At 35.5% G+C, this 23,630-nt stretch overlaps 1 protein-coding gene across 4 annotated transcripts in view; it reads left to right on the forward strand.

Annotated features, from left to right (window-relative positions):
- Window positions 1-23,630, forward strand: part of ROCK1 (Rho associated coiled-coil containing protein kinase 1) — a 174,574-nt gene that overhangs the window by 66,673 nt on the left and 84,271 nt on the right. For all 4 annotated transcript variants that reach the window (XM_049619648.1, XM_049619647.1, XM_049619649.1 and 1 more), the window contains exons 9-11: window positions 3,083-3,174; window positions 16,220-16,379; window positions 19,940-20,000. In XM_049619648.1, the coding sequence (XP_049475605.1) occupies window positions 3,083-3,174; window positions 16,220-16,379; window positions 19,940-20,000 (313 nt within the window). The remainder of the gene's footprint in view (window positions 1-3,082; window positions 3,175-16,219; window positions 16,380-19,939; window positions 20,001-23,630) is intronic.

Consider the following 23,630-nt stretch of genomic DNA (forward strand, 5'->3'; position numbering starts at 1 on the left):
TTAATTTTTTTTTTTAACGTTTATTTATTTTTGAGACAGAGAGAGAGCATGAACGGGGGAGGGGCAGAGAGAGAGGGAGACACAGAATCCGAAGCAGGCTCCAGGCTCTGAGCCATCAGCCCAGAGCCTGACGCGGGGCTCGAACTCACGGACCACGAGATCGTGACCTGAGCTGAAGTCGGACGCTTAACCAACTGAGCCACCCAGGCGCCCCCTGAGGGTTTTTTAAATACATGTTAACATCTCTGAAATTAGAATACATCTTCTAGTCAATGGCATATATTAATTTAATTGGGAACATTTATTTCTTAGTGATGGGAAAATGATGCATCTTCCACTTGATACTGTTTAAGATAATGCAGTATTGTATAGTTGAAATCTGCTAAGAGAGTAGAATTTAAATGTTCTTACCCACTCCCCTCCCCACCCCTCCCCGCCCCACCAAAGGGTAAATATGTGAAGTGGTAGATGTATTAATTAACTCAATGGGAGCGTTCTTTCACAATGTAAAAACATCACTTTATACTCTACATATCTTAAGATTTTGCCAAATGTACCTCAGAGCTGGAAAAAAAGATTTAATTATGTATGATTGTATATTTGTTGAAATTAAGTAAATAGTGCAAAGCTATAAAGATGTATTTCCTACCTCCTTTCCTTTAGAGATGGTCATTGGTATGATGTCTTTCTGATTCAGTAAGCATTTTTATAAATGTATATGCATGTATGTGTTTTAGAAACAAAAATCGCATATTTTGTGTACCCTTATGGTATACTTTTTTAAGCATGAACCAAATGACTTACTAAGATTATGTTTGATATTTATGTTTATATATTGTTAATTTAAATATTTGGGAGGCCTAGTGCTTTTAGATATGTTTCAATTTTAAATTCATTATAATTAAAATAAACTTACTGTCCTTCATTTTTTCCTTTAGAGCTTGAAATATACAGTATTTCAAATTTTTACATTTAATATATGTACTCTATAAATATAAGTACTATGCTGTATGTTAGGTGCTAGGGATAAAGAAATGAAAAAGATATACATCCACTGTTCACTACCTCATAGTCCTTTGGAGGAAATAGACAAGCAAATGAGACATTTATTGTACAGAGAGATAAGTACTCTGAGTTTAATACTGTTTATATGCCGTAGAACCATGGACAGTTTCCCTGATCTGGCCTGGGGGAGTCAGTGAAACCTTTTTTTAGAAAACAATTTTTTTTAATGTTTATTTATTTTTTAAAAAAATTTTTGAGGTTTATTTCTGAGACAGAGCATGAGTGGGGGAGGGGCAGAGAGAGAGGGAGACACACAATCCAAGGCAGGCTCCAAACTCTGAGCTGTCAGCACAGAGCTTGATGCGGGGATCTGAGTTTAATACTGTTTATGTGCCATAGAACCATGGAGAAGTTTCCTGATCCAGCCTGGGAGAGTCAGTGAAAGCTTCTTTTAAAAAAAAATTTTTTTTTTTTTAATTCTTGAAAGAGAGAGAGAGAGAGAGAGAGAGCGAGCGTGAGCAGGGGAGTCAGAGAGAGAGAAAGAGAGAGAGAGAAACAGAATTTGAGGCAGGCTCCGGACTCCCAAGCCGTCAGCACAGAGCCCGACGCAGGGCTCGAACCCACAAACTGCAAGATCATGACCTGAGCGAAAGTCGGACTGTCAACCGACTGAGCCACCCAGGCACCCCATGTTTATTTATTTTTGAGAGACAGAGAGACAAAGTGTGAGCAGGGGAGGGGCAGAGAGAGAGGGAGGCACAGAATCCAAAGCAGATTCTAGGCTCTGAGCTATCAGCACAGAGCCTGACGTGGGGCTTGAATCTACGAACTGGGAGATCATGACCTGAGCCGAAGTCAGAGGCTTACCTGACTGAGCCACCCAGACACCCCAGTGAAAGCTTCTTAAAAAGATGTCACATTATATCAAAAGCAATTTATCTTTTAACTCATGAAAAATTTTGGAATTCGGGATATTCTTGTTTATAAGCACTCTAGTAGAGAACAGAAGTTGTTGAGTTCTCCTTTCCAAATCAGCTAAAGGCACATTTTTAAACATTTTATCTCTGTGTATACCTAAGAGGCCAGGAATCAGTAATTTGTCCCATTAAAACTCAGTTTTGTAGTAATGTCAAAAATTAGTTGTCATTGGTTTTTGACTGGTCACAAATATTTATAATAGGGTATTAAATGGAAATTTTAAATTTAAGATGTCTTTCTGAGCTTTTGTTAGCTTTTGGTATAAAGTTCTTGGTTGCAAAAAATGTATAACTACCACTGTTTTGAAAATCTATCAAGAAAATTCACTGTATTATGGGGCACCTGGGTGGACTAGTTGGTTGGGCACCCGACTTTGGCTTAGGTCATGATCTCGCAGTTTGTGAGTTCTAGCCCATGTCGGGCTCTGTGCTGACAGCTCAGAGTTTGGAGTGTGCTTTGGATTCCCTGTCTCCCTTTCTGTCTGCCCCTCCCCTGCTCATGCTCTGTCTCTCTCTCTCTAAAAAATGAATAACATAAAAAAAAAAAAAAAAAAGAAAATTCACTGTTTCATTCATGGTACTAATGAAGCAAGGCAAGTGATTTATCAGTATTTTTGTTGTCAGTAGAAAAGTCATTGAGTATCAACAAGTCTGTGTTTTTCATACATATACATATATATATATATATATATATATATATATATGTGAATTTTTAAGTTTATTTTGAGAGAGAGAGCACAAGCAGGGGAGGGGCAGAGAGAGAATCCCAAGCTGACAGCACAGAGCCCAATGCAGGGCTTGAACCCACCAACCGTGAGATCATTACCTGAGTTGAGCCAAAATCAAGAGCTGGACACTTAACTGACGGAGCCACCCAGGCACCCCCTCATACATATTTTTAAAAATTCTTTAGGATTCTGTCTTCAACTAGTTTTTTAATTTCAGCTGAAAATTACACTGACAACCAATGTAATTTCAAGGTGACATAAAACTATTTTTATCATCATGCACAGATTTTAGCATTATGTCCACAAAGATATCTGGACAGGTTATAATAATATCTTAAATGATTAGTAACTTTTTTCTTTCCCTCTATTCAGAGAGGTGAGATTAGGACGAAATGGTGTGGAAGAAATCAAACGACATCTTTTCTTCAAAAATGATCAGTGGGCTTGGGAAACACTCAGAGACAGTAAGTTATTTTTGTCTTGAACAATACAGTGGATATTCAAAAGTAGTTGTAGTAAATAATCTGTTGAAACTTCCATGCTAATATATGTGTATAATAAAAATCTAAAGTACACAGATGTGGTTATGTATATTATCCTACCCTAATTAGAGAGAGACTATTTGATAATATTGGGAAAATAGTACTGCTACTTCTTTTATATCCCATTTGAGATACCAAGATGAAATATTATATAAATGAGGTGGAATTAGGCTCAGCAGTCATGCTTTGATATTTGATCTTTGTTGACTTGCCTTTTGTCTTAGTATTAAAATACCTCATTGTGAAGAAAGTTAATAAAGGGTAATTTAAATTAAAATATATTTCCTGTGAAAGGACAAGTTATCTTGTTTTTACTAAACTTAAAATATAAAATATAAAGTTCTATTATTGATAAATACCAGAATTTAATTTGTATGTAGATACAGGAAATTACAGTATACTTGATTCCATCAGATTTGCAGCTTGCAGTTCAGAAATGAAAATATGTAGTGTGCAAGAGGTTCATTTTCAGTCAGGTTAGGACATTGCCCTACTTAAAAAAAAAAAGTTAAAATTATAAATGATTCACAGAAAACCTTGTTTAACATAATGGACTAAAAATTATAATGGTACCCAAGTTGACCAACATCTTTTTGTGGATTTGGAAGGCCAAGCATTCATCTTTTTCCTGTTGAAGTCTCAGGAATTTTTTCCCTATTCACAGAAAGGATAATATATACCAGTTCCTAACTTCCTGCTGTAGCAGTAACAGTAAACAGTAATAATGGAAATAAATTCAGCTGTGTGGTTTTAGAAACAGTTACAAATTAAATAGGTAGTACATACTTGTCTTAATGACTCCCTGTGTAGTTGAGACTGTGAGGGAAAGATTAGAAGAAATGAATCTTGTTAATTTTGAAGAAGCAGTTTGTAGTTTTGCCAACATTAGTGAAATATCCTAGTTACCAAATATTTTTAAAGTAACAGTTATATTGCCTTCAGGTACAGCACATACACTGTATACAGGCTATACAGTTGACTGAGAGGGAAAAGGGGAAATAAATTCTTGGAGGAATTAAAAAAATTATACTACTACAAAGAATGACACTGAACGACCTGCCATGTGGAAAAGCTACAGGCACATCTTGACCCTCAGAATTTATTAATAGTTATATACTGGGAAATAGAGAACTTCCTCCTCCTGACAAGTAAATGTGACATGATTATTGTCTTTACGCTGCATGAGAAACTGATGTAAAGACCAGGATGAAGACAATGGGATGATGAATTGTTGCACTGAAAAATTTCGTGGGTTTTTTTTTCAAGCTATGCTCTTAGAAGTTTAAGAAAGCTGAAAGTTTACAGATACAATTATAATCTGAAGAAAATTTAAAAGGCGATTGAAGAAAATAAAGTATCTTTCATATTGGTTTAAATTATTTTTCAGAGTGAAACGATGCATAAATAACCATAGAATAACCACAGAGTAAATCGCTCTAAACAGTAGGGAGGACATATTTCATTTAGTGTACTGAAAAACTGGTATTAATTAGGAGAGGGGGTAACCTAGTCAACAAATACTGAACATATGCTATATTCTGAGTACTGTTCTATTTCAGGCACTAGGAAAACATCAGTGGTCAAACCAACAAAAGTTCTTCTAGTGGAATTGGGGAGTCCAAATCAATGGCATTTTATGATATTGTTATACCTCCTCAATGTAACTGTTTATATTAATTTAAAGAACAGGTAAAATGAATTACTTTATTGATTTAAATCAAACTTTAAAGAATTTCTATAATTAGGTAATTTTATTAGTATTAGTGTTATTTCTCTATCTTTTTTTAAAATTTTTTTAATGTTTATTTTTGAGAGATAGAGACAGAGCATCAGCGGGGGAGGGGCAGAGAGAGAGGGAGACACAGAATCCAAAGCAGGCTCCAGGCTCCGAGCTGTCAGCACAGAGCATGATGCAGGGCTCAAACCCACAAACCGTGAGATCATGACCTGAGCTGAAGTCAGACGCTTAACTGACTGAGCCACCCAGGCGCCCCTCTCTATCTTTTTAAAAATCTATATTATCTGTGATTTTGCTATGGTGTACTTAGATTTAACATAAACACTTTGCTATCTTTTCCTAATCCTAATGGCTCCTATTTTGTAGTTATTGTTAAAAAAAAAAAAAAAAAAGAGGAAAGAAAGAGAAATTGAAGTCTGTAGAACTTATTGTTCTCTGCTTCCCTTTCCCTCTTCCTACCCCTTCTTTACTTCCCACCCCTAAAATACCAAGAATACTTTTACTGTGAACTGACCTCTCTGACCTGCTAAGCTTTTAAAAATTATATAATAGTTATAATTCTTTTTAACTTTTTTGACACTCCAATTTTCTTTGGTAGTATTGCATACCTTTTCCAAATAATACTTCTTTTCATAGTTTTACCACTTACATATCTACAAGTTATAATGGCAGTTAATCTTCATCTCTTCCTTGATGGTGTGGTCGCAGGGTACAAAATAGCTTGAATTTTGGCAGAAATTCCATGAGCTTCCTGATCTTATTCACTCTTAATTTAGAGGCACAGAGTATTAAGATTGTAAAATTACTTTTCCACTCATGTGAGATAGAATTGAAGAAATGACTGGAATGAGATTAAAGATAGAAGAAGAAATGAAAAGACCTAAATAACCTGTTACAGGTTAACTGCTAGCAAATGATAGTGTCAGGATTGAAATCTGTCTGACTGCAAAGCCTTAGATCTTCTGGAATACCATGTGCCATTTAACGATTTCCATTATTCAGTATTATACAAAGTAGAAGTGTAGGGAATCAACATTCTTGGCAGTTAAATTTTGGGGAGAAGAACTGGTAACGTTTATTATTAGATATGACAATACAATATTAATAATACTATGCTAAATATAATAATATGGTAATTTGCAAAACATTTTGCCATTCATGATCTCATTTGAGAAAACATACTGCCATTACCCAATCCACCTATAGCTGGTGGGAAAAGATGCAAGGTGATAACAGGGGTAATTGTCAGCTCATGTGATAACTTTTCCAGTTAGTTAAAAACAAACAAAATTTGTTGTCTGTAAGCACATAATCCAGGTTCTATATGCTATTCCAGGTTCTGTGGATTTTTTTTTTTTAATGTTTATTTATTTTTGAGACAATGCGAGAGACAGAGTGCAAGCAGCGGAGGGGCAGACAGAGTGAGACACAGAATCTGAAGCGGGCTCCAGGCTCTGAGCTGTCAGTCCAGAGCCCAATGCAGGGCTCGAACTCACGAACTGTGAGATTATGACCCAAGCCAAAGTCGGATGCTCAACTGGCTAAGCCACTCAGGCACCCCCAGGTTCTGTGGATTAATTAAATCTAGTGTCCTCTCTTTTAGAGTTGTACATTCTCATGGGAGAGATTATCAGTGTAGGCTTCATAAAGAAATCTAGGGCCTACCAAGCTTCAGGGTCTTAGGAATTTAGACTTTCTTAGTATTATATTGGGTTCATGTTTTAAAAACATAAACTTAAAGAAAAATTATCTTTTTATTGTAGTAAAGTACATATAACATAAAATTTACACATTTAACCTTTTTTTTTTTAATGTTTATTTTGAGAGAGAATGAGCACACACGCACATGCACTAGCTGGGGTGGGGCAGAGGGAGAGAGAGAATCCCAAGCAGGCTCCATGGTCAGCAGGGAGCCTGAAGCAGAGCTCAGTCTCACAACGTGAAATCATAAGCTGAGATGAAATCAAGAATCGGATGCTTAACTGACTGAGCCACCCAGACACCCCCCATTTTAACATTTTTAACTGTACAGAGCTCAGTCGCATTTAGCATCTTCACATTGTTGTGCAAACATCTCCAGATTTTTCTCATCATCCCAAACTAAATTTCTTTATACATTAAACAATAACTCTCCATTCTCTTTTACTCCCAGCCCCTAGTAGCCACTATGCTACTTTCTGTCTCTATGAATTTGACTGTTCTGGTTACCTCAAATAAGTGGAATCATACAATATTTATCTTTTTGAGATTGATGTATTTCTTAGCTTGCCTTCAAGGCTCATCCATGTTAGAGCATGTATCAGAATTTTGTTCCTTTTTTTTTTTTTTAATTTTTTTTTTTCAACGTTTTTTATTTATTTTTGGGACAGAGAGAGACAGAGCATGAACGGGGGAGGGGCAGAGAGAGAGGGAGACACAGAATCGGAAACAGGCTCCAGGCTCCGAACCATCAGCCCAGAGCCTGACGCGGGGCTCGAACTCACGGACTGCGAGATCGTGACCTGGCTGAAGTCGGACGCTTAACCGACTGCGCCACCCAGGCGCCCCAGAATTTTGTTCCATTTTAAGGCTGAATAATACTCCATTGTTAGGACATTTTTTGATTATTGATTAATTTTCTTTTAGGTATGTTCAGATTTTTTGTTTGAAGTAAGTTTTGGTAGTTTGTGTTTTTTTAGGAATTTTGTCATTTCATCTAGGTCATCTAATACGTTGGTGTACAATTGTAGTTTTACAATTGTAGAAAAAAAATTGTAGTTTTTTCTTTTAGTGTTGTTATTTGTAAAAGGTTGGTAATTGTGTCCCTACTTTCATTTCTTTTTTTTTCCTTCTGCTATAAAACTTTTGTTTGTTTGTTTTTCGGGTTTTTTTTTATTTATTTTTTTAATTTACATCCAAGTTAGTTAGCATATAGTGCAACAATGATTTCAGGAGTAGATTCTTTGAAATGCCCCTTACCCATTTAGCCCATCCCTCTTCCCATACTGCCTCCAGTAACCCTCTGTCCTCCATACTTAAGAGTCTCTTATGTTTTTGTCCTCCTCCCTGTTTTTATATTATTTTTGTTTCCCTTCCCTTATGTTCATCTGTTTTGTCTCTTAAAGTCCTCATATGAGTGAAGTCATATGATATTTGTCTTTCTCTAATTTCGCTTAGCATAATACCCTCTAGCTCCATCCACGTAGTTGCAAATGGAAGATTTCATTCTTTTGATTGCCGAGTAATACTCCATTGTATATATATACCACCTCTTCTTTATCCATTCATCCATCGATGGATATTTGGGCTCTTTCCATACTTTGGCTATTGTTGATAGTGCTGCTATAAACATTGGGATGCATGTGCCCCTTTGAAACAGCATGCCCGTATCTCTTGGATAAATACCTAGTAGTGCAGTTGTTGGATCATAGGGTAGTTCTATTTTTAATTTGAGGAACCTCCATACTGTTTTCCAGAGTGGCTGCACCAGTTTGCATTCCCACCAGCAGTGCAAAAAGAGATCCTCTTTCTCCGCATCCTCACCAACATCTACTGTTGCCTGAGTTATTAATGTTAGCCATTCTGACAGGTGTGAGGTGGTATCTCATTGTAGTTTTGAGTTGTATTTCCCTGATGATGAGTGATGTGGAGCCTTTTTTCATGTGTTGGTTGGCCATGTGGATGTAGTCTTTGGAGAAGTGTCTATTCATGTCTTTTGCCCATTTCTTCACTAGATTTTTTTTGGGGGGGTGGGTGTTGAGTTTGATAAGTTCTTTATAGATTTTGGATACTTTTTATCTGATATGTCGTTTGCAAATATCTTCTCCCATTCCTTGGTTGCCTTATAGTTTTGCTGATTGTTTCCTTCACTGTGCAGAAGCGCTTTATTTTTTGAGGTCCCAATAGTTGATTTTTGCTTTTGTTTCCCTTGACTCCAGAGACATGTTGAGTAAGAAGTTGCTGTGGCCAAGGTTAAAGAGGTTTTGGCTTCATGGGTTTTGATGGCTTCCTGTCTTACATTTAGGTCTTTCATCCATCTTGAGTTTATTTTTGTGTATGGTGTGAGGAAGTAGTCCAGGTTCATTTTTCTGCATGTTGCTGTCCAGTTTTCCCAGCACCACTTCCTGAAGAGACTGTCTTTATTCCATTGAACATTCTTTCCTGCTTTGTCAAAGATTAGTTGGCCATACATTTGTGGGTCCATTTCTGGATTCTCTATTTTGTTCCATTGATCTGAGTGTCTGTTTTTGTGCCAGTACCATACTGTCTTGATGATTATAGCTTAGGACTACAGCTTGAAGTCTGACTACTTTCATTTCTGATTTGTGTCTTCTGTTTTCTCCCCTTAGTCTGCTAAAAGATTTGTTGTCAATTTTGTTGATTCTTTTTTAAAAAGTAATTATTGGTTTTGTTAATTTCACTATTAATTTTCTATTCTTAATTTTGTTTATCTGCTACTCTAATCTCTGTTGTTTCTTTCCTTACGGTTGTTTCTTTCCAAACTAAGCTCTGGGCTTAGTTTGCTCTTTTTTTCCTAGTTCCTTGGGGTGACAGCTGGGCTATTGATTTGAGACCTCTCTCTTTCTCTCTTTTTAAGTTTATTTATTTTGAAAGAGAGAGCACAAGAGGGAAAGGAGCAGAGAGGAAGAGAGACAGAATCCCAAGTGGGCTCTGCACCATTAGCACAGAGTCCGATGTGGGACTCGAACTTGAACTACAAGATCATGACATGAGCCAAGATCAAGAGTTGGATGCTTATGAGGTGCCTGGGTGGCTCAGTAAGCGACAGACTTTGGCTCAGGTTAGGATCTTGCAGTTTACAAGCTGGAGCCCGACATTGGCTCTGTACTGACAGTTCGGAGCCTGGAGCCTGTTTCCAATTCTGTGTCTTCCTCTCTCTGTGTGCCCCTCCCCCTGCTTGTTTTCTCTTGTTTTCTCTTGTTCTCTCTCTCTCTCTCTCTCTCTCTCAATTAAATAAAACATTGAGGAAAAAAAAGTCAGATCCCCCAAGAGATCTTTCTCCTTTTTTTACATAGGCATTTACAACTAAAATTTTTCTGAGTACTGCTTTTGCAAAATCCTTTAAGTTTTGGTTGTTGTTCATTTTTATTTGTCTCAATGCATTTTTTCTAATCTCCCTTGTGATTTCTTCTTTGACTCCTTGTTTTTGTTTTTGTTTTTTTTAAAGAATATGTTATTTTAATCTCTTTGACATCAACTGTAGCAACTTCTTACTAGATACATCTCTGGAGGCAAGGGAAACAAAAGCAAAAATGAACTATTGAGACTTTATCAAGATAAAAAGCTTCTGCACAGCAAAGGAAGTAGTCAACAAAACTAAAAGACAATCTTTAGAATGGGAGAAGATATTTGCGAATGACATATCCAACAAAGGATTAGTATCTAAAATCTATAATGAACTTATCAAACTCAACACCCAAAAAACAAATAATCCAGTTAATAAATGAGCAGAAGACATGAATAGACATTTTTCCAATGAAGACATCCAGATGGCTAACAGACACATGAAAAGATGCTCAACATCACTCATCATCAAGGAAATACACATCAAAAGTACAATGAGATACCACGTCACACCTGTCAGAATTGCTCAGACTAACAACACTGGAAACAAAAGATGTTGTCAAGGAAGTGGAGAAGGGGGAACCTTCTTACACTGTTGGTAGGAATGCAAACTGGTGCAGCCACTCTGGAAAACAGTATGGAGTTTGCTCAGGAGGTTAAAGATACAACTACCCTATGACCCAGCCATTACACTACTAGGTATTTTCCCAAAGGATGCAAAAATACTGCTTCAAAGGAATATATGCAGCCTGATGTTTACAGCAGCCTTATCAACAGTAGCCAAATTGTGGAAAGAACCCCATATGTACATCAACTGATGAATGGAAAAAGAAGATATCACACACACACAGTGGAATATTATTCAGCCACCAAAATGAATGAAATCTTTGGGTGTTTGGCTGGCTCAGTCAGAAGAGCATGTGGACTTTTGATCTCAGGGTCATGAGTTAGAGCCGCATGTGGGGTGTAGAGATTATTTAAATAAATAAATAGCTTTTTTTTTTTTTAATGAAATTTGCTATTTGCAATGACGTGGATGGAGCTAGAATATATTATGCTAAGTGGAATAAGTCAGAGAAAGACACATACCATATGATTTCACTCATATGTGGAATTTAAGAAACACAACAAACGAAGAAAAAAAGAGAAACAGACCAAGAAACAGACTCTTACCTATAGAGAATGAACTGAGGGTTGCTGGATGGGACGTGGGTGGGTGATGGGTTAGATGGGTGATGGGTATTAAGGAGGGCACTTGTTGTGATGAGCATTGGGTGTTATATGTAAGTGATGAATCACTAAATTCTACTCCTGAAACTAATACTATACTGTATATAAACTAACCGGAATTTAAATAAAAACTTAACAAAAAAGAAAGCATATTATTTTCAACATACTTGTGAACCGTGTTTCTTCTATTATTGATCTTGTTTCATTCCATAGTGGCTGGTTTGTATGATTTCAGTCTCTCTAAATTGCTTAAGTTGTTTTTTTGATCTAACATATAGTTCTGGAGAATGTTTCATGTGCAGTTTGTATTCTGCTCTTGGTGGTGGAGTGAGCTTTGTACGTCTGTTACATCTAATTCATTTATGGTGTTGCTCATGTCTTGCATTTTCTTATTCATCTTCTGTTTAATTGTTTGGTTCATTTATTGAAAGTGGGTTATTGATGACCCCATTATTTTAGAGCTGTCTGTTTCTCCATTTATGTCATTTTTTACTACAAATATTTTGGAGCTGTGTTGTTAATGTGTTGTTTATAATTGTTGCACCTTCTTGATGAGTTGACCGTTTTATCAATGTCATCAATATGTCCTGTTTTTCTTTGTCTCTTCTAACCATTTTACTGATTTTGTCTGATGTTAGTATAGCCACGTCAGCTCTTTTTTCCATGGAATATCTTTCATTCTTTTAACATTTTTATGTCTGTGGATCTAAAGTGACTCTACACTGCATATAATTGGATCAATTTTATTAATCCATTTTTCAGATCTCTACGTTTTATTAGTGACTAATTCATTTACATTTAAAGTGAATACTGCATGTAAAGACATCTGCCATTGTTCTATTTTCTGTATGTCTGATTTTTTTCTGTTCCTCATCTCCTACATCATTGCCTTCTATTGTATTTAATGGATTGTTTTATAGTGTACTGTTTTGATTCCCTCTCTTAATTCCTTTTCCATATATTGTCATTTTCTTATTGTCATCATCCTGGGGATTATATTTAACATCCTAAACTGATAACAGTCTAGGTTGAATTGATACAGTTTACTGTCAGAAGCATACAAAAATTGCTTTTATACAGATCTATTTTCTTCTGTGTTGTTGTCACAAATTGTATCTGTATATATTCTGTGCTTATTAACATAAATTTATAATTATTTTACCCATTTTATTTTAAGTCATATAGGGGGATAAGTGGGTTTATTTTTTTTTAAGTGGATTATATAACAAAAATATATAAAGCTGGCTCTGACATTTATCAGTGTAGTTACTTTTATTTCTTTATTTCTTTGTAAAGGTTTGGGTTAGTGTCTAGTGTCCTTTCATTTAAACCTTAAAAACTCTAACATTTCTTGCCAAACAGGTTTACTAGCAACAAACTCCTCTTTCTTTTATCTGGGGATATCTTAATTTCCCTGCATTTTTGAAGATAATTTTGCTGGATATAGAATTCTTGCTTGACTGTTGTTTTCTTTCAGCACTTTAAATATGTCATTCCACTGCCTTCTGACCTTCAAAGTTTTTGCTTAGAAATAGGCTCTTGATCTTATTGAGGATTTCTGATGCACGATAAGTCGGTTTTCTGTTGTTTTCAAGATTCTTTGTCTTTTCAAAGTTTATTATAACATGTCATGGTGTGGATCTGAATTTCTTACTTGGAGTTCATTGAGTTCTTAAATGTATAGATTCTTAAATTTCATCAGTTGGTTAGTTTGGAGCCATTATTTCTTTAAATATTCTTTCTGCCCCTTTCTCTACTTCCCTGGGACTTTCCTAATGTATATGTTGGTATGATTTATGGTGTCCCAAAAGTTGACTTTTTCATTGTTTGCTTCTTTTCCTTTACTTGATAATTTCAGTGGTCCTATCTTTAAGTTCACTGGTTCCTCTGCCTCCTCAAATCTGCTGTTGAACCCTTGTACATTTTTACTTTTAGCTATTGTACTTTTCAGTACCAGAATTTCTATTTGGTTCCCTCTTTTTCCTTTTTGGTATGTTCTATTTGTTAAGATATCATACTCCTCATTTAGTTTTTGTCCATGGTTTCCTTGAGCACATTTAAGGCAATTTATTTAAAGTCTTTGTTTAATAAATCTAATACCTGGGTTTCCTCAGAGATTTTTCTGTCATTTTCTGTGAATAGGCCTTACTTTTTCTGTTTCTTAATATGCTTTGTAATTTTTTATTAAAAACTGGACATACTAAATATTACAGTGTTATAAACTCTGGAAATCCGATTTCTCCCCTTCCAGGTTTGCTATTATTGCTTGCTGTGGGCTTCAGTCATCCATTTGTTTAGTGACTTTTCCAGACTATTTTTACAAAGTCTGTATTCTTTGTCATGTGTGATCCCCGAAGTTCCTTTTCCATTATTATCTCATTGGTCAGCCAGTTACAGTTCCTGGAATGCCAACATTTACTAGCTTCTCTCTTCATTAAACATTCCCCTGCTTGTTGCAAGTCTTTTCTTAGATTTCAGAGTTATGAAAAACTTGCTTATGATAGTTTTTGCCTGCATAATAGTTATTTCAGTGGAAAGGTAGCTTCTTAGAGTTCCTTACTCTGCCATGTTTTTATGGCGTCACCTGGATTCTTTCTTATAGAACATGGTTCCTATATTCCCAGTTATTTATTGAAAGGTAAATTTTTATAAATAGACTACTGTATATATCAATGGTAATTCTGTAAAGCTATCTTTATACTTACTCTTATTTATTAGTTCTGATGTGATTATATGGTATCTATAAAGCCTAAATGTTGTACTTTAAAAGCAGAAGAAATATTACTTTTATAATTCTCCCAGGATTTCCCCTACTTGTACCTCAAAATTTAAACAGAATTTGTCCCATTTTAAAACTGTTCTGAAATGGCATGTTATCTGTATTTCCTTATTTATTTATTAATGTTTGAGAGAGAGCACATGTGAGCAGGGGATAAGGACAGAGGGAACAAGAGAGAGAATCTTAAGCAGGCTCCACCCTCAGTGCGGAGCCTGATACAGGGCTCAGTCTCATGAGCATGAGATCACAACCTGAACCAAAATCAAGAGTAAGGCACTTAACTGAGTCACCGAGGTGCCCCTACTGTGTTATCTATGAAAAGACTAAATACATCTGAAATAGCAAGAAAAAAATCACCAAGCATGCTCTGCTTCCTTTTAAAATCATTCTTATATGATAATTTTCAAGTAGGGTTTTTAGCCTCAACACTAGACCAGATAAGTCTTTTTGTGTGTGGCTTACCCTGAACTTTCTTGGATGTTTAGTGGTTCCCTGGTCTCTACCCACTAGATGCCAGGAGCATACCTCCCTCAGTTATAAGAGCTCAGTCATTGCCAAATGTCCCAGAGGGAGGCAAAGTTGTTTTAAAAATGGGAACCACTGTTTAAAAGTACAATTTATGCCAAGACCATAATTGGCTTACATACTTTATAAGAAGAAGCAACTTTCCTCCCACTTCATTTTACAAATTAGGCAGTTAGTAGTATTAGGAAGCTAGAATTGTCTAGTCAGGACTGCAGTTCTCCTGGTCGTTAAGAAGAGAGAATGGTGGAAAAGGTCTTTTCTCATTCATTTTTAGTTAATATTATAGCTTCTTAGGGTTAAATATGTTTCATTCTCAGATTCATCAGATATTTCACTGTATCTGTGATGCGCATCAATAGTTATTTCTTGCCTGGAATACCCAGATGATTCATTAGAAAAATGATTCCTTTATATAAAAGATTAAGACTGTGAAACCAGGTCAATTATTTTTTGTTGCTCATCTTCATCTTTTTTAAAGAAACATGAGATGATTATATCTAAAATAATTATTCAATGTTTAGTTGATATTTCCATAATGTTTTATTAATACTACTGTATCTTTAAAAAGCTTTTTCTCTAAAATGTATTTTTAGGTGTATTCTCTGTAGCCTATTCAAGTTCCAAAATAAAATAGTTGTAATATTAGTTTCATGTTATTTTCTCCCATATTATGACGATTTAAGCATTGCCGTATATACTTATTAAATGAGGGGCCTGGGTGGCTTTGTTGGCTGAGTGTCTGACTCTTGGTTTCAGTTCAGGTCATGATCTCACAGATCCTGGGTTTGAGCCCCATGTTGGTATCTGTGCTGCGGGTATGCAGACTGTTTGGGATTCTATCTCTTTGCCCCTCCCCCACTTGAGTGCACGAGCACACGCTCTCTCTCTGTCTCTCAAAATAAATAAACTTAAAATTTTTATGAGTCTTGCTCTCCATCACATTTATAACTCTCGAAGATTCTGTGTACATGTTTTGTATCTCTACCCTCTTTTCCTAACAGCCATTTCATAAATACCTCATGGAGTCATCATTTAATGACTTGATTCAGGGAAGGTAGCTAGACTGAAAATAAAATTCAAAATACATTGCTCCTTGTGACTTAGTCTTATAGAGATATTGAGTTGGGGGGAGGGGTGGATACTAACCATCTAAATTCTAGATTAATAAATATATTTCAGTACCAAATGTTATATCCAGGACTACTAAGAGGTAGGTAACCTTGATTTCTAGTTTGTTACAGAGCAGATTAACAGAATATTTCATTTGAAATCAATCAGTTTTGAGTACAATTTATTATGCTGTGGTTTTTGCAAAGTCTTTTGTAGAGTCCTGACTGTTTTTGCATATTTATATTATGGTATATTCTAAAACCTTTATACTTGCAATATTCAAATTAAACTTGAAGTATAGATGATAATTATAGGAGATAATTGTTTCATAGAATTGTAATGGTCAATATCAGTTGATTAATAGCCCTAATAAAATTGGGTGAAATAGGATTCAACCCATTTGGAATTTGGTTTGCAACTTATTTGTATGTAAGAAACTTAGTAGTTGGTATGGAATCTTTGCTTCACTTTATTTTTATATTAAATTTGAAGTAAACTACTAATTTTGTTTCCATTTTTAGCTGTAGCGCCAGTTGTACCTGATTTAAGTAGCGACATTGATACAAGTAATTTTGATGACTTGGAAGAAGATAAAGGAGATGAAGAAACATTCCCTATACCTAAAGCTTTTGTTGGCAATCAGTTACCTTTTGTAGGATTTACGTATTATAGCAATCGTAGGTAAGTATGCTAAACATTGATTTTAGGGGTAAGTACTAATTTTGTAGTCTATTATTAGGGATATCTCAAAGTCACTTTAAGAACATTTAATGGTATATGAAGAGATATCTTAATATGCCATTTTTCAGTGATGTATGATACTTGTATTATTCCATATTTCATTTCTTTTAGACTCATCCATGATCAGGATATTGTGTTTCAGAAATCATTTACTGAATGATGCACTATATATGTGTTAAAGTTACAGCAATTGGGGCGCCTGGGTGGCTCAGTCGGTTAAGCGGCCGACTTCGGCTCAGGTCATGATCTCGCGGTCCGTGAGTTCCAGCCCCGCGTCGGGCTCTGTGCTGACAGCTCAGACCTGGAGCCTGTTTCAGATTCTGTGTCTCCCTCTCTCTGACCCTCCCCCGTTCATGCTCTGTCTCTCTCTGTCTCAAAAATAAATAAACATTAAAAAAAAAAAAAGTTACAGCAATTAATAAGTTAAAAGATTCTATTAATACTTATATTTTAGTTAATCTTGTTATCCAAAGAATTCTGGTTTTATAATACACTTTGGAAGAACATATAGTTTTCTAGCATTATCATCACTATATTGATGTTACAAAGGCCTGTAAGCTTTAGTAATTCAAAAATTAAGTGATCCCTCCCCAGAAACCACTAAATGAATTCACCATATCTTACAGCATTTAGACCTTGTGACCTTGGGCAAATAACTTCAACCTTTTGTGCTTCCATTTTCTCAAAAATAGGGATGATGATGATGATGATGATGATGGCGATGATACTTGTCTCATAGGATTATTGTAAGGGTTCATTATATCAATACAGTAGAACAGAACAATGTTTTGCATGGAATAAGCACTCACTGTTAGCTGTTATTACTATGAGCTAATGTTAGCTTTAGTCTTCAAATGGATATGAGAAACAAATTAAACATTTAACATAATTTCAGTATGTTGAGCATTCATTCATTCATTCAAACAAACATATTTGCCAACTTATTTTTTGTCAGGTAGGGAGACAAAGATGAATAAGCACGCAGGGAGAAAGATGAATAAGATACAGTTATTAGTACCTTCTCTTAAGATGCTCATACACTAATGAGGAAATGGATATATTTTCAAGTGTAGCATTTTGTCATTTTAGTCAAAACTTTTTTATAAGACCCTATTCAGGCCAAGTTTAGAAAACAGGAAGGCAGATTAGTCCTGCCTTATGAGATTTCTCCAATAATACAACTGTAAGATAGTACTGAACACTTTTTGTTGTATCACCAACCAGACCAGGCAGGTAGTACTTGACTTTGATTCTAAGAAAAGTCCAGTATTTTAATCCTTTTCCCACAATATTCGTGAATATGATATTGTAGCTATTTTATATTGAAATACACAGAGGAAAAAAAAATGCACAGACAAGTTTTTCAGAGTGGTTTTTGCTAAAGAGTTCTTTCTTTCTGTCTTCCTGTCTGTCTATATTTTTGTACTTTTTATCACTTATCCTCTGGCTTGCTTTCTGATCAGTTGTACTATTGATATAAACACCCCCCCCCCAGTGTTTTTGGATTTTATGTAGTTATATCAGTTAATCACTTTTTTTAGGTTTATTGATATGAAAGTAATCTTGAATTAAATAAACATTATACATACTATTTGTAGTAAATTGTTACATGATTATTTTCTCTAGTTTTTCCTGGCATCCATATGTTGCATATTCCAAACTAATTTCTGAGTTTCTCAAAAATAGAAATTGTACTCTGTTCTTCAGTACCACCACCTTATTGCATAATATAGTGTTGTTTAGTAATTGTTTATAATATGGTTGAAGGTGTGGTTGATCTTAAAGAATCAGCAAAATACTGATTAGCCTTAGTATAAAATGTAAGTATAATTTGAATTATTGGCATGAAATAGAAAACTTCTGAAATTCTTACTCCTGAAATCCAAACATACTTTCAGTTACCAAGGGTAGAGATCTTTATTGCTGAAATACAGCGAAATGAACAAAGATTGTTAATAGTCTAAAGGTTAAACTTCTAGCTACATTTGTAATAATCTAAAACCTCTCGTAAAGAGCTATCTAAATGACCAGATTCTATATGAAAGCAACGATGTAATATACAAAAGGACTTTGGGGGGGGTGGGGGGTGGAGTGAAAGAATGAATGGATGCCTACATTTGGTGTCCTTAATTTCCAGTGCTGCATTTTGAGAAAGTTATATTATTAACTTTGCAGAGGCTAAATATTAACTTCAATTTATGTAGCATATTAAAATTTAGAAGATCTCTTAGAAAATGGTCTGATTTCCTATCTAATTCAGATTCTACTGGCATTGCCATATGCTTTTATTTACATCACATAATGTGGAATCTCACACTGAATTTCTGAGACAGTAGTTAATGGAATGAAATTGTACTACATCTAGAATTTGTCATTTGTTACATGAGACCTTTATTCTACAAACCTGCTACACAGTGCCTAAAAACTGTCTTCTGATTATTTTATTCTCTAGTTGATCTGAATAATTTTCCAAGGAAAACATAAAAATGGCATATTTTCCTTTTTTTTTTTTTTTAGAACACTGTTAAAGGAACTTATCTTCTGTTTTTTACTAGTAGTGAATATGTAGTGCATTATCAGTTGCCCTAAAACAGCTAGGAAGTATATGGAGCTATTTGATATCTTTTTGAGAGTGTTCTACTGATTGACCACGGTGGCAACTATAGTGGTGGTGATGGTAGAAGTATTAATAGTGGTAGTTGTAGCATGGTAGAGGAAGTAGCAGAAGCAGTAGAAAAGGCAGCAGTAGTACCTTCCCTTTATATAACATTTGAGAGCTTAGAAATCTTTTTCATATGATCTATTTAGATGTGTTTAATAATCTCATAAGATATCTAAAGACTTCTAAAGATCACTACTATCTTATATGTTACCTACCTTTATAGTGAATATAAAGCCTTGGAGTCTCAAAAGGTTAGCAGGACATCACCAGAACTTAGGTTATGTTAACTATTTAGGCAAAAACTCTTTTTTGCCCATAAAGGCAATATCATTCTTGGCTGAAGAGTAATTTGGGGCAGAGAGAAAAGCTGTGCACATTTCTGTAGAAATCAACAATTCCTTATCCCCAATCCCTATTGCAAAAAGCTCTAAAAACTCTAAATACTTTAGTGATTTGTTTGGTGGCAAAAGCTGCCATAGCCTGCTCTCATGGCCGAAAACCTAATCTGAACTAACTCGAGACTATTTATAGTTTTTATTTATCCTACTTGGTATGAATAGTCATATGTGTGGCTGCAGGGATAGTAAGGTATATGATTACAGAGTGCTGCTCCGAGCTAACTGGGGGTTTTATTTAATGTATGTATCACTTTTATACATATGTATCTTTATATAAAATCTTTATATAAAATAAAGAGTCATGAACTTGTACTCAATTTTTCAAAAGCAGAACAAGCACAATACTAAAGCAAAAAATAAGTGTGTAGTATATGTTACTGGTTATTGAATATTGAAGAGGTTTTTGGTTCTTTTAGTTCTAAAAACTCTTTTTCTCTCAGATACTTATCTTCAGCAAATCCTAATGATAACCGAAGTAGCCCCAATGTGGATAAAAGCTTGGTATGTATTTTTGTCATATTTTTTAAAAAGTTATTTTGTGGACAGTGTGTTTTGTGTGCATGATATTAAGTACACATTAAGTAAGTAAACATATTTCTTTTGATTGTGTAGTGAACTTAAATTTTGATAGTATTTTTTAACCTACTATCTCCTTCCAATTTGATTTCTTGCCTGAATATCAAATGGGATATTTTATGTGGAGATAATTAATTAACTATAAATTGCTACACAAATTGACAGTGGCAGTCTTTCTGATCTTTAGAATTAGGAATTTATGGTAAATCAAGGTATCAGTACGGGTCTTGAGAAGAAAACAGGTAACATAAACAAAAGACTTAACTAAAGAGAGTGTTGTATATATGATGAAATATACATAACATAAAATTTACCATTTTAGCCATTTTTAGGTGTATAGTTCTGTGGTAATGGGGGCGCCTGGGTGGTTCAGTCGGTTAAGCGTCTGACTTCGGCTTAGGTCATGCTCTTACGGTTTGTGGGTTCAAGCTCCATGTCAGGCTCTGTGCTGATAGCTCAGAGCCTGGAGCCTGCTTTGGATTCTGTGTCTCCCTCTCTCTCTGCCCCTCTCCCACTTGTGCTCTGTCTCTCTCAAAAATAAATTCAAAAACATTAAAAAAAAAAAACCACCTTCACATTGTTTTCTACCACCATCTATCTCCAGAATTTTCTTCATCCCAAACTAAAACTTTGTGCACATTAAACTCTTTATTCCACTACCCCCAGCCCTGAGTAATCACTATCCTACTTTCTCTGTCTCTATGAATTTGACTATTCTAGACACCTCATGTAAGTGGAATCGTACAATATTTAACTTTTTGTGATTGGGTTATTTCACTTAGCCATGGTTTCTCCATGTTGTAACATGTTTCAGAATTTGATTCCTTTTTAAGGCTGAACATATCACATTCTGTGTATACACTACATTTTGTTCGTTCATTAAAAGAGAGTTTAGTGAAAGGACTATTTACAGTGCCATGAGCAGGGTCAAGAGGAGCAATAAATAAAGGCTGTGAAAATACCCACTGATCAACAATAGTGGGAAACTATTGTCCCTAGTTTGAAAGGACAGGGAGAGACAGGTATTGTTGCCATAGTTCAGAAAAACCTAGCATCATCAAAGAGGAACATAGAATGTAGAACACTGCTATCACCACAGTAAGGCAATAAAAAGGTGGGGAGAATGAATACTTTCATTATCCCCACCTTTTGATTTCCTACTGGTGTCTCCCATTTATTAAAGTAGGACAGTAAACCCAGGTAATGCGGTCTATAGATTTCAAGCCAAAGGAAGGATTGATTTCAAGGAGCATGGATTTCATGGCTAGAAAAGAGAGAAAGCAAATGGGAGAATAACCAGTATAGTCAGCACCATCTAATTTGTCCACTGAAAATTACTGTTATAAGTAATTATTAGAGACAGGAGTCCTTTTTATTGTCCATATAGCTCATGTTCATGGGACAGAGGTTAAAAAATCTTACTTAGATTTGAGAAGGTCCTTTAGAGTTGACCAGGACTTTTCTTAAAAATACTAAAAACAGTTGGGGCACCTGGTTGGCTCAGTTGGTAGAGCATGAGACTCTCAATCTTGGGGTCTTGAGGTCAAGCCCCATGTTGGGCATAGAGCTTACTTAAAAAAATATGTTAGAAATAATTATTTGGCCATCCTTGGAGAGTTCTTTGAACTCTGTGTATTGTGGCCTACATATTATTAACTGAGGAGGGGAGTGTAAGTAGCAATCATGTTTTAAAAGCTGATGTAATTCTCTTGCTTCTTAATATATTTACTCTTAAATATAAGATTGAACAGGTGATGTGAAGGGAAAGTGGAAAAAGGGAGAGTGAACTGTGTGAGTACCTGTTAGCTGTTTTGACCATCTATGTCTTTTAAATTCTCATCCTATTAGAGCTATTCAAGTTACATAGTTAACAAGGGCTCAGAAATCTTTAAAGAATCTTTGACCTAGGGAATGTGACAATAAGGAGCTGCTGTAACCCAGCTCTCATGTATTACTTATCTGTGGGATTAGTGATACATCGGGCTTCAAAGAATATTTAGTGGAATTGTGTTTTCTTTGGGCTGATCTTGTTCAATGGTGATTGCCAGAAGTTTCTGTCAGTGGCTGCTGCTACCTTTTATCTTTTGCTCTGGTAAGAAAGATCACAGGGGAAGAAGAAAAATTTGATGTGCCTACTATATCTGTTAACAGCTAAATACAAAAGTCAGCTGATGTAATTTTCAACTCTTCCTTGAAAGCCTTCCAGCAAATGCTAATGAACAGCTTTGCAACTGACAAATATAATGAATAATTTTCATTCCTATCTTATTTTTCTTTTTTGCTGCAAATGACACTGATTAATCAGTTCCTCCTTCTATGAACTTTTGTAAACCTTTCATGTTCCCCTTCTTTCTTTTTTTCTTCCCACCTCTGTAGATTTTATTTTCCATCCCTTTGGCAGGATCTCTTCCCCCTTCTCCTCTTCTCTCCTCTTCTTCTCTCCCTCCCCTTTAATTATTAAATGTTTCTCAGGATGATTCTGATCTTGGCTCTCTGCTCATTTTTTGTAGGTAATCTCATGTGTGTGCAGCTTGCTCCTCTGAACTCCAAAGCTGTATCTCTCTTGTCTGTCTGTCTGTCTCTTTTCTCTCTCCTCGCCTCTTCCTCTCTCTCTCTTCTCTCTCTCTCTCTCTCTCTCTCTGATTGGATTTCCTTTCCTGTCCTTCTGTCAGGCACAAGCACTTCATCCTATGCCAGAGCTAAACTCATCCTCTCTCTGTCCCCTCCCAAGCAGCTCTTATGTGTTCCATATCTTTTGTAATGGTACTCTGTTCTTTCTCTGTCTCTCTTTCTTTTCTTTCTTTCTTTCTTTCTTTCTTTCTTTCTTTCTTTCTTCTGTTGACATTTTTTTTCAGAATCCCACTTTTTAATTTTTTAATTAGTTTTAAAAAACGTTTATTTTTGAGACAGAGGGAGAATGAACAGAGGAGGGGCAGAGAGAGAGGGGGAGAGAGCATCCAAAGGAAGCTCTGTGCTGACAGCAGAAAGCGTAATCTGGGGCTTGAACTCATGAACCATGAGATCATGACCTGAGCCGAAGTCAGATGCTTAACCAACTGAGCCACCCAGGTGCCCCATCCCACTTTGATTTTTAAAAAATCTGTATTATTGAAGTACAGTTGACATACAATGATACATTAGTTTCAGGTGTACAATATAGTGACTTGACAATTCTATACATTACTCGATGCTCACTATAATAAGTGTAGTTACCAACTGTCATCATACATGTTATTATGTTATTGACTATTCCCTATGCTGTACTTTTTTGTCTCTTATTTCTAATCAGTTATTAGGTTAATTCTGCCTTCTCAATGACACAGTTATCCATTTCCTCCTCTTCATTCCTACAGCCTCTGCCTCATATCAAACCTATATGCTTTTTTGCTTGAACTGTCTCAAAAGCCTGTTAACTGGTTACTTTGAGTAGAATTTCTCTTCCCTCTATTCTTTTCACTTTATTGTTACTGAAGTGGCATTTCTAAAATGCAGAAACTAATAATAATAATAATAATAATAATAATAATAATGTTGCCTAGGTGACTCTGTCAGTTG

The sequence above is a fragment of the Panthera uncia genome (assembly GCF_023721935.1).
Source record: "Panthera uncia isolate 11264 chromosome D3 unlocalized genomic scaffold, Puncia_PCG_1.0 HiC_scaffold_8, whole genome shotgun sequence".
Taxonomy (NCBI): Eukaryota; Metazoa; Chordata; class Mammalia; order Carnivora; family Felidae; genus Panthera; species Panthera uncia.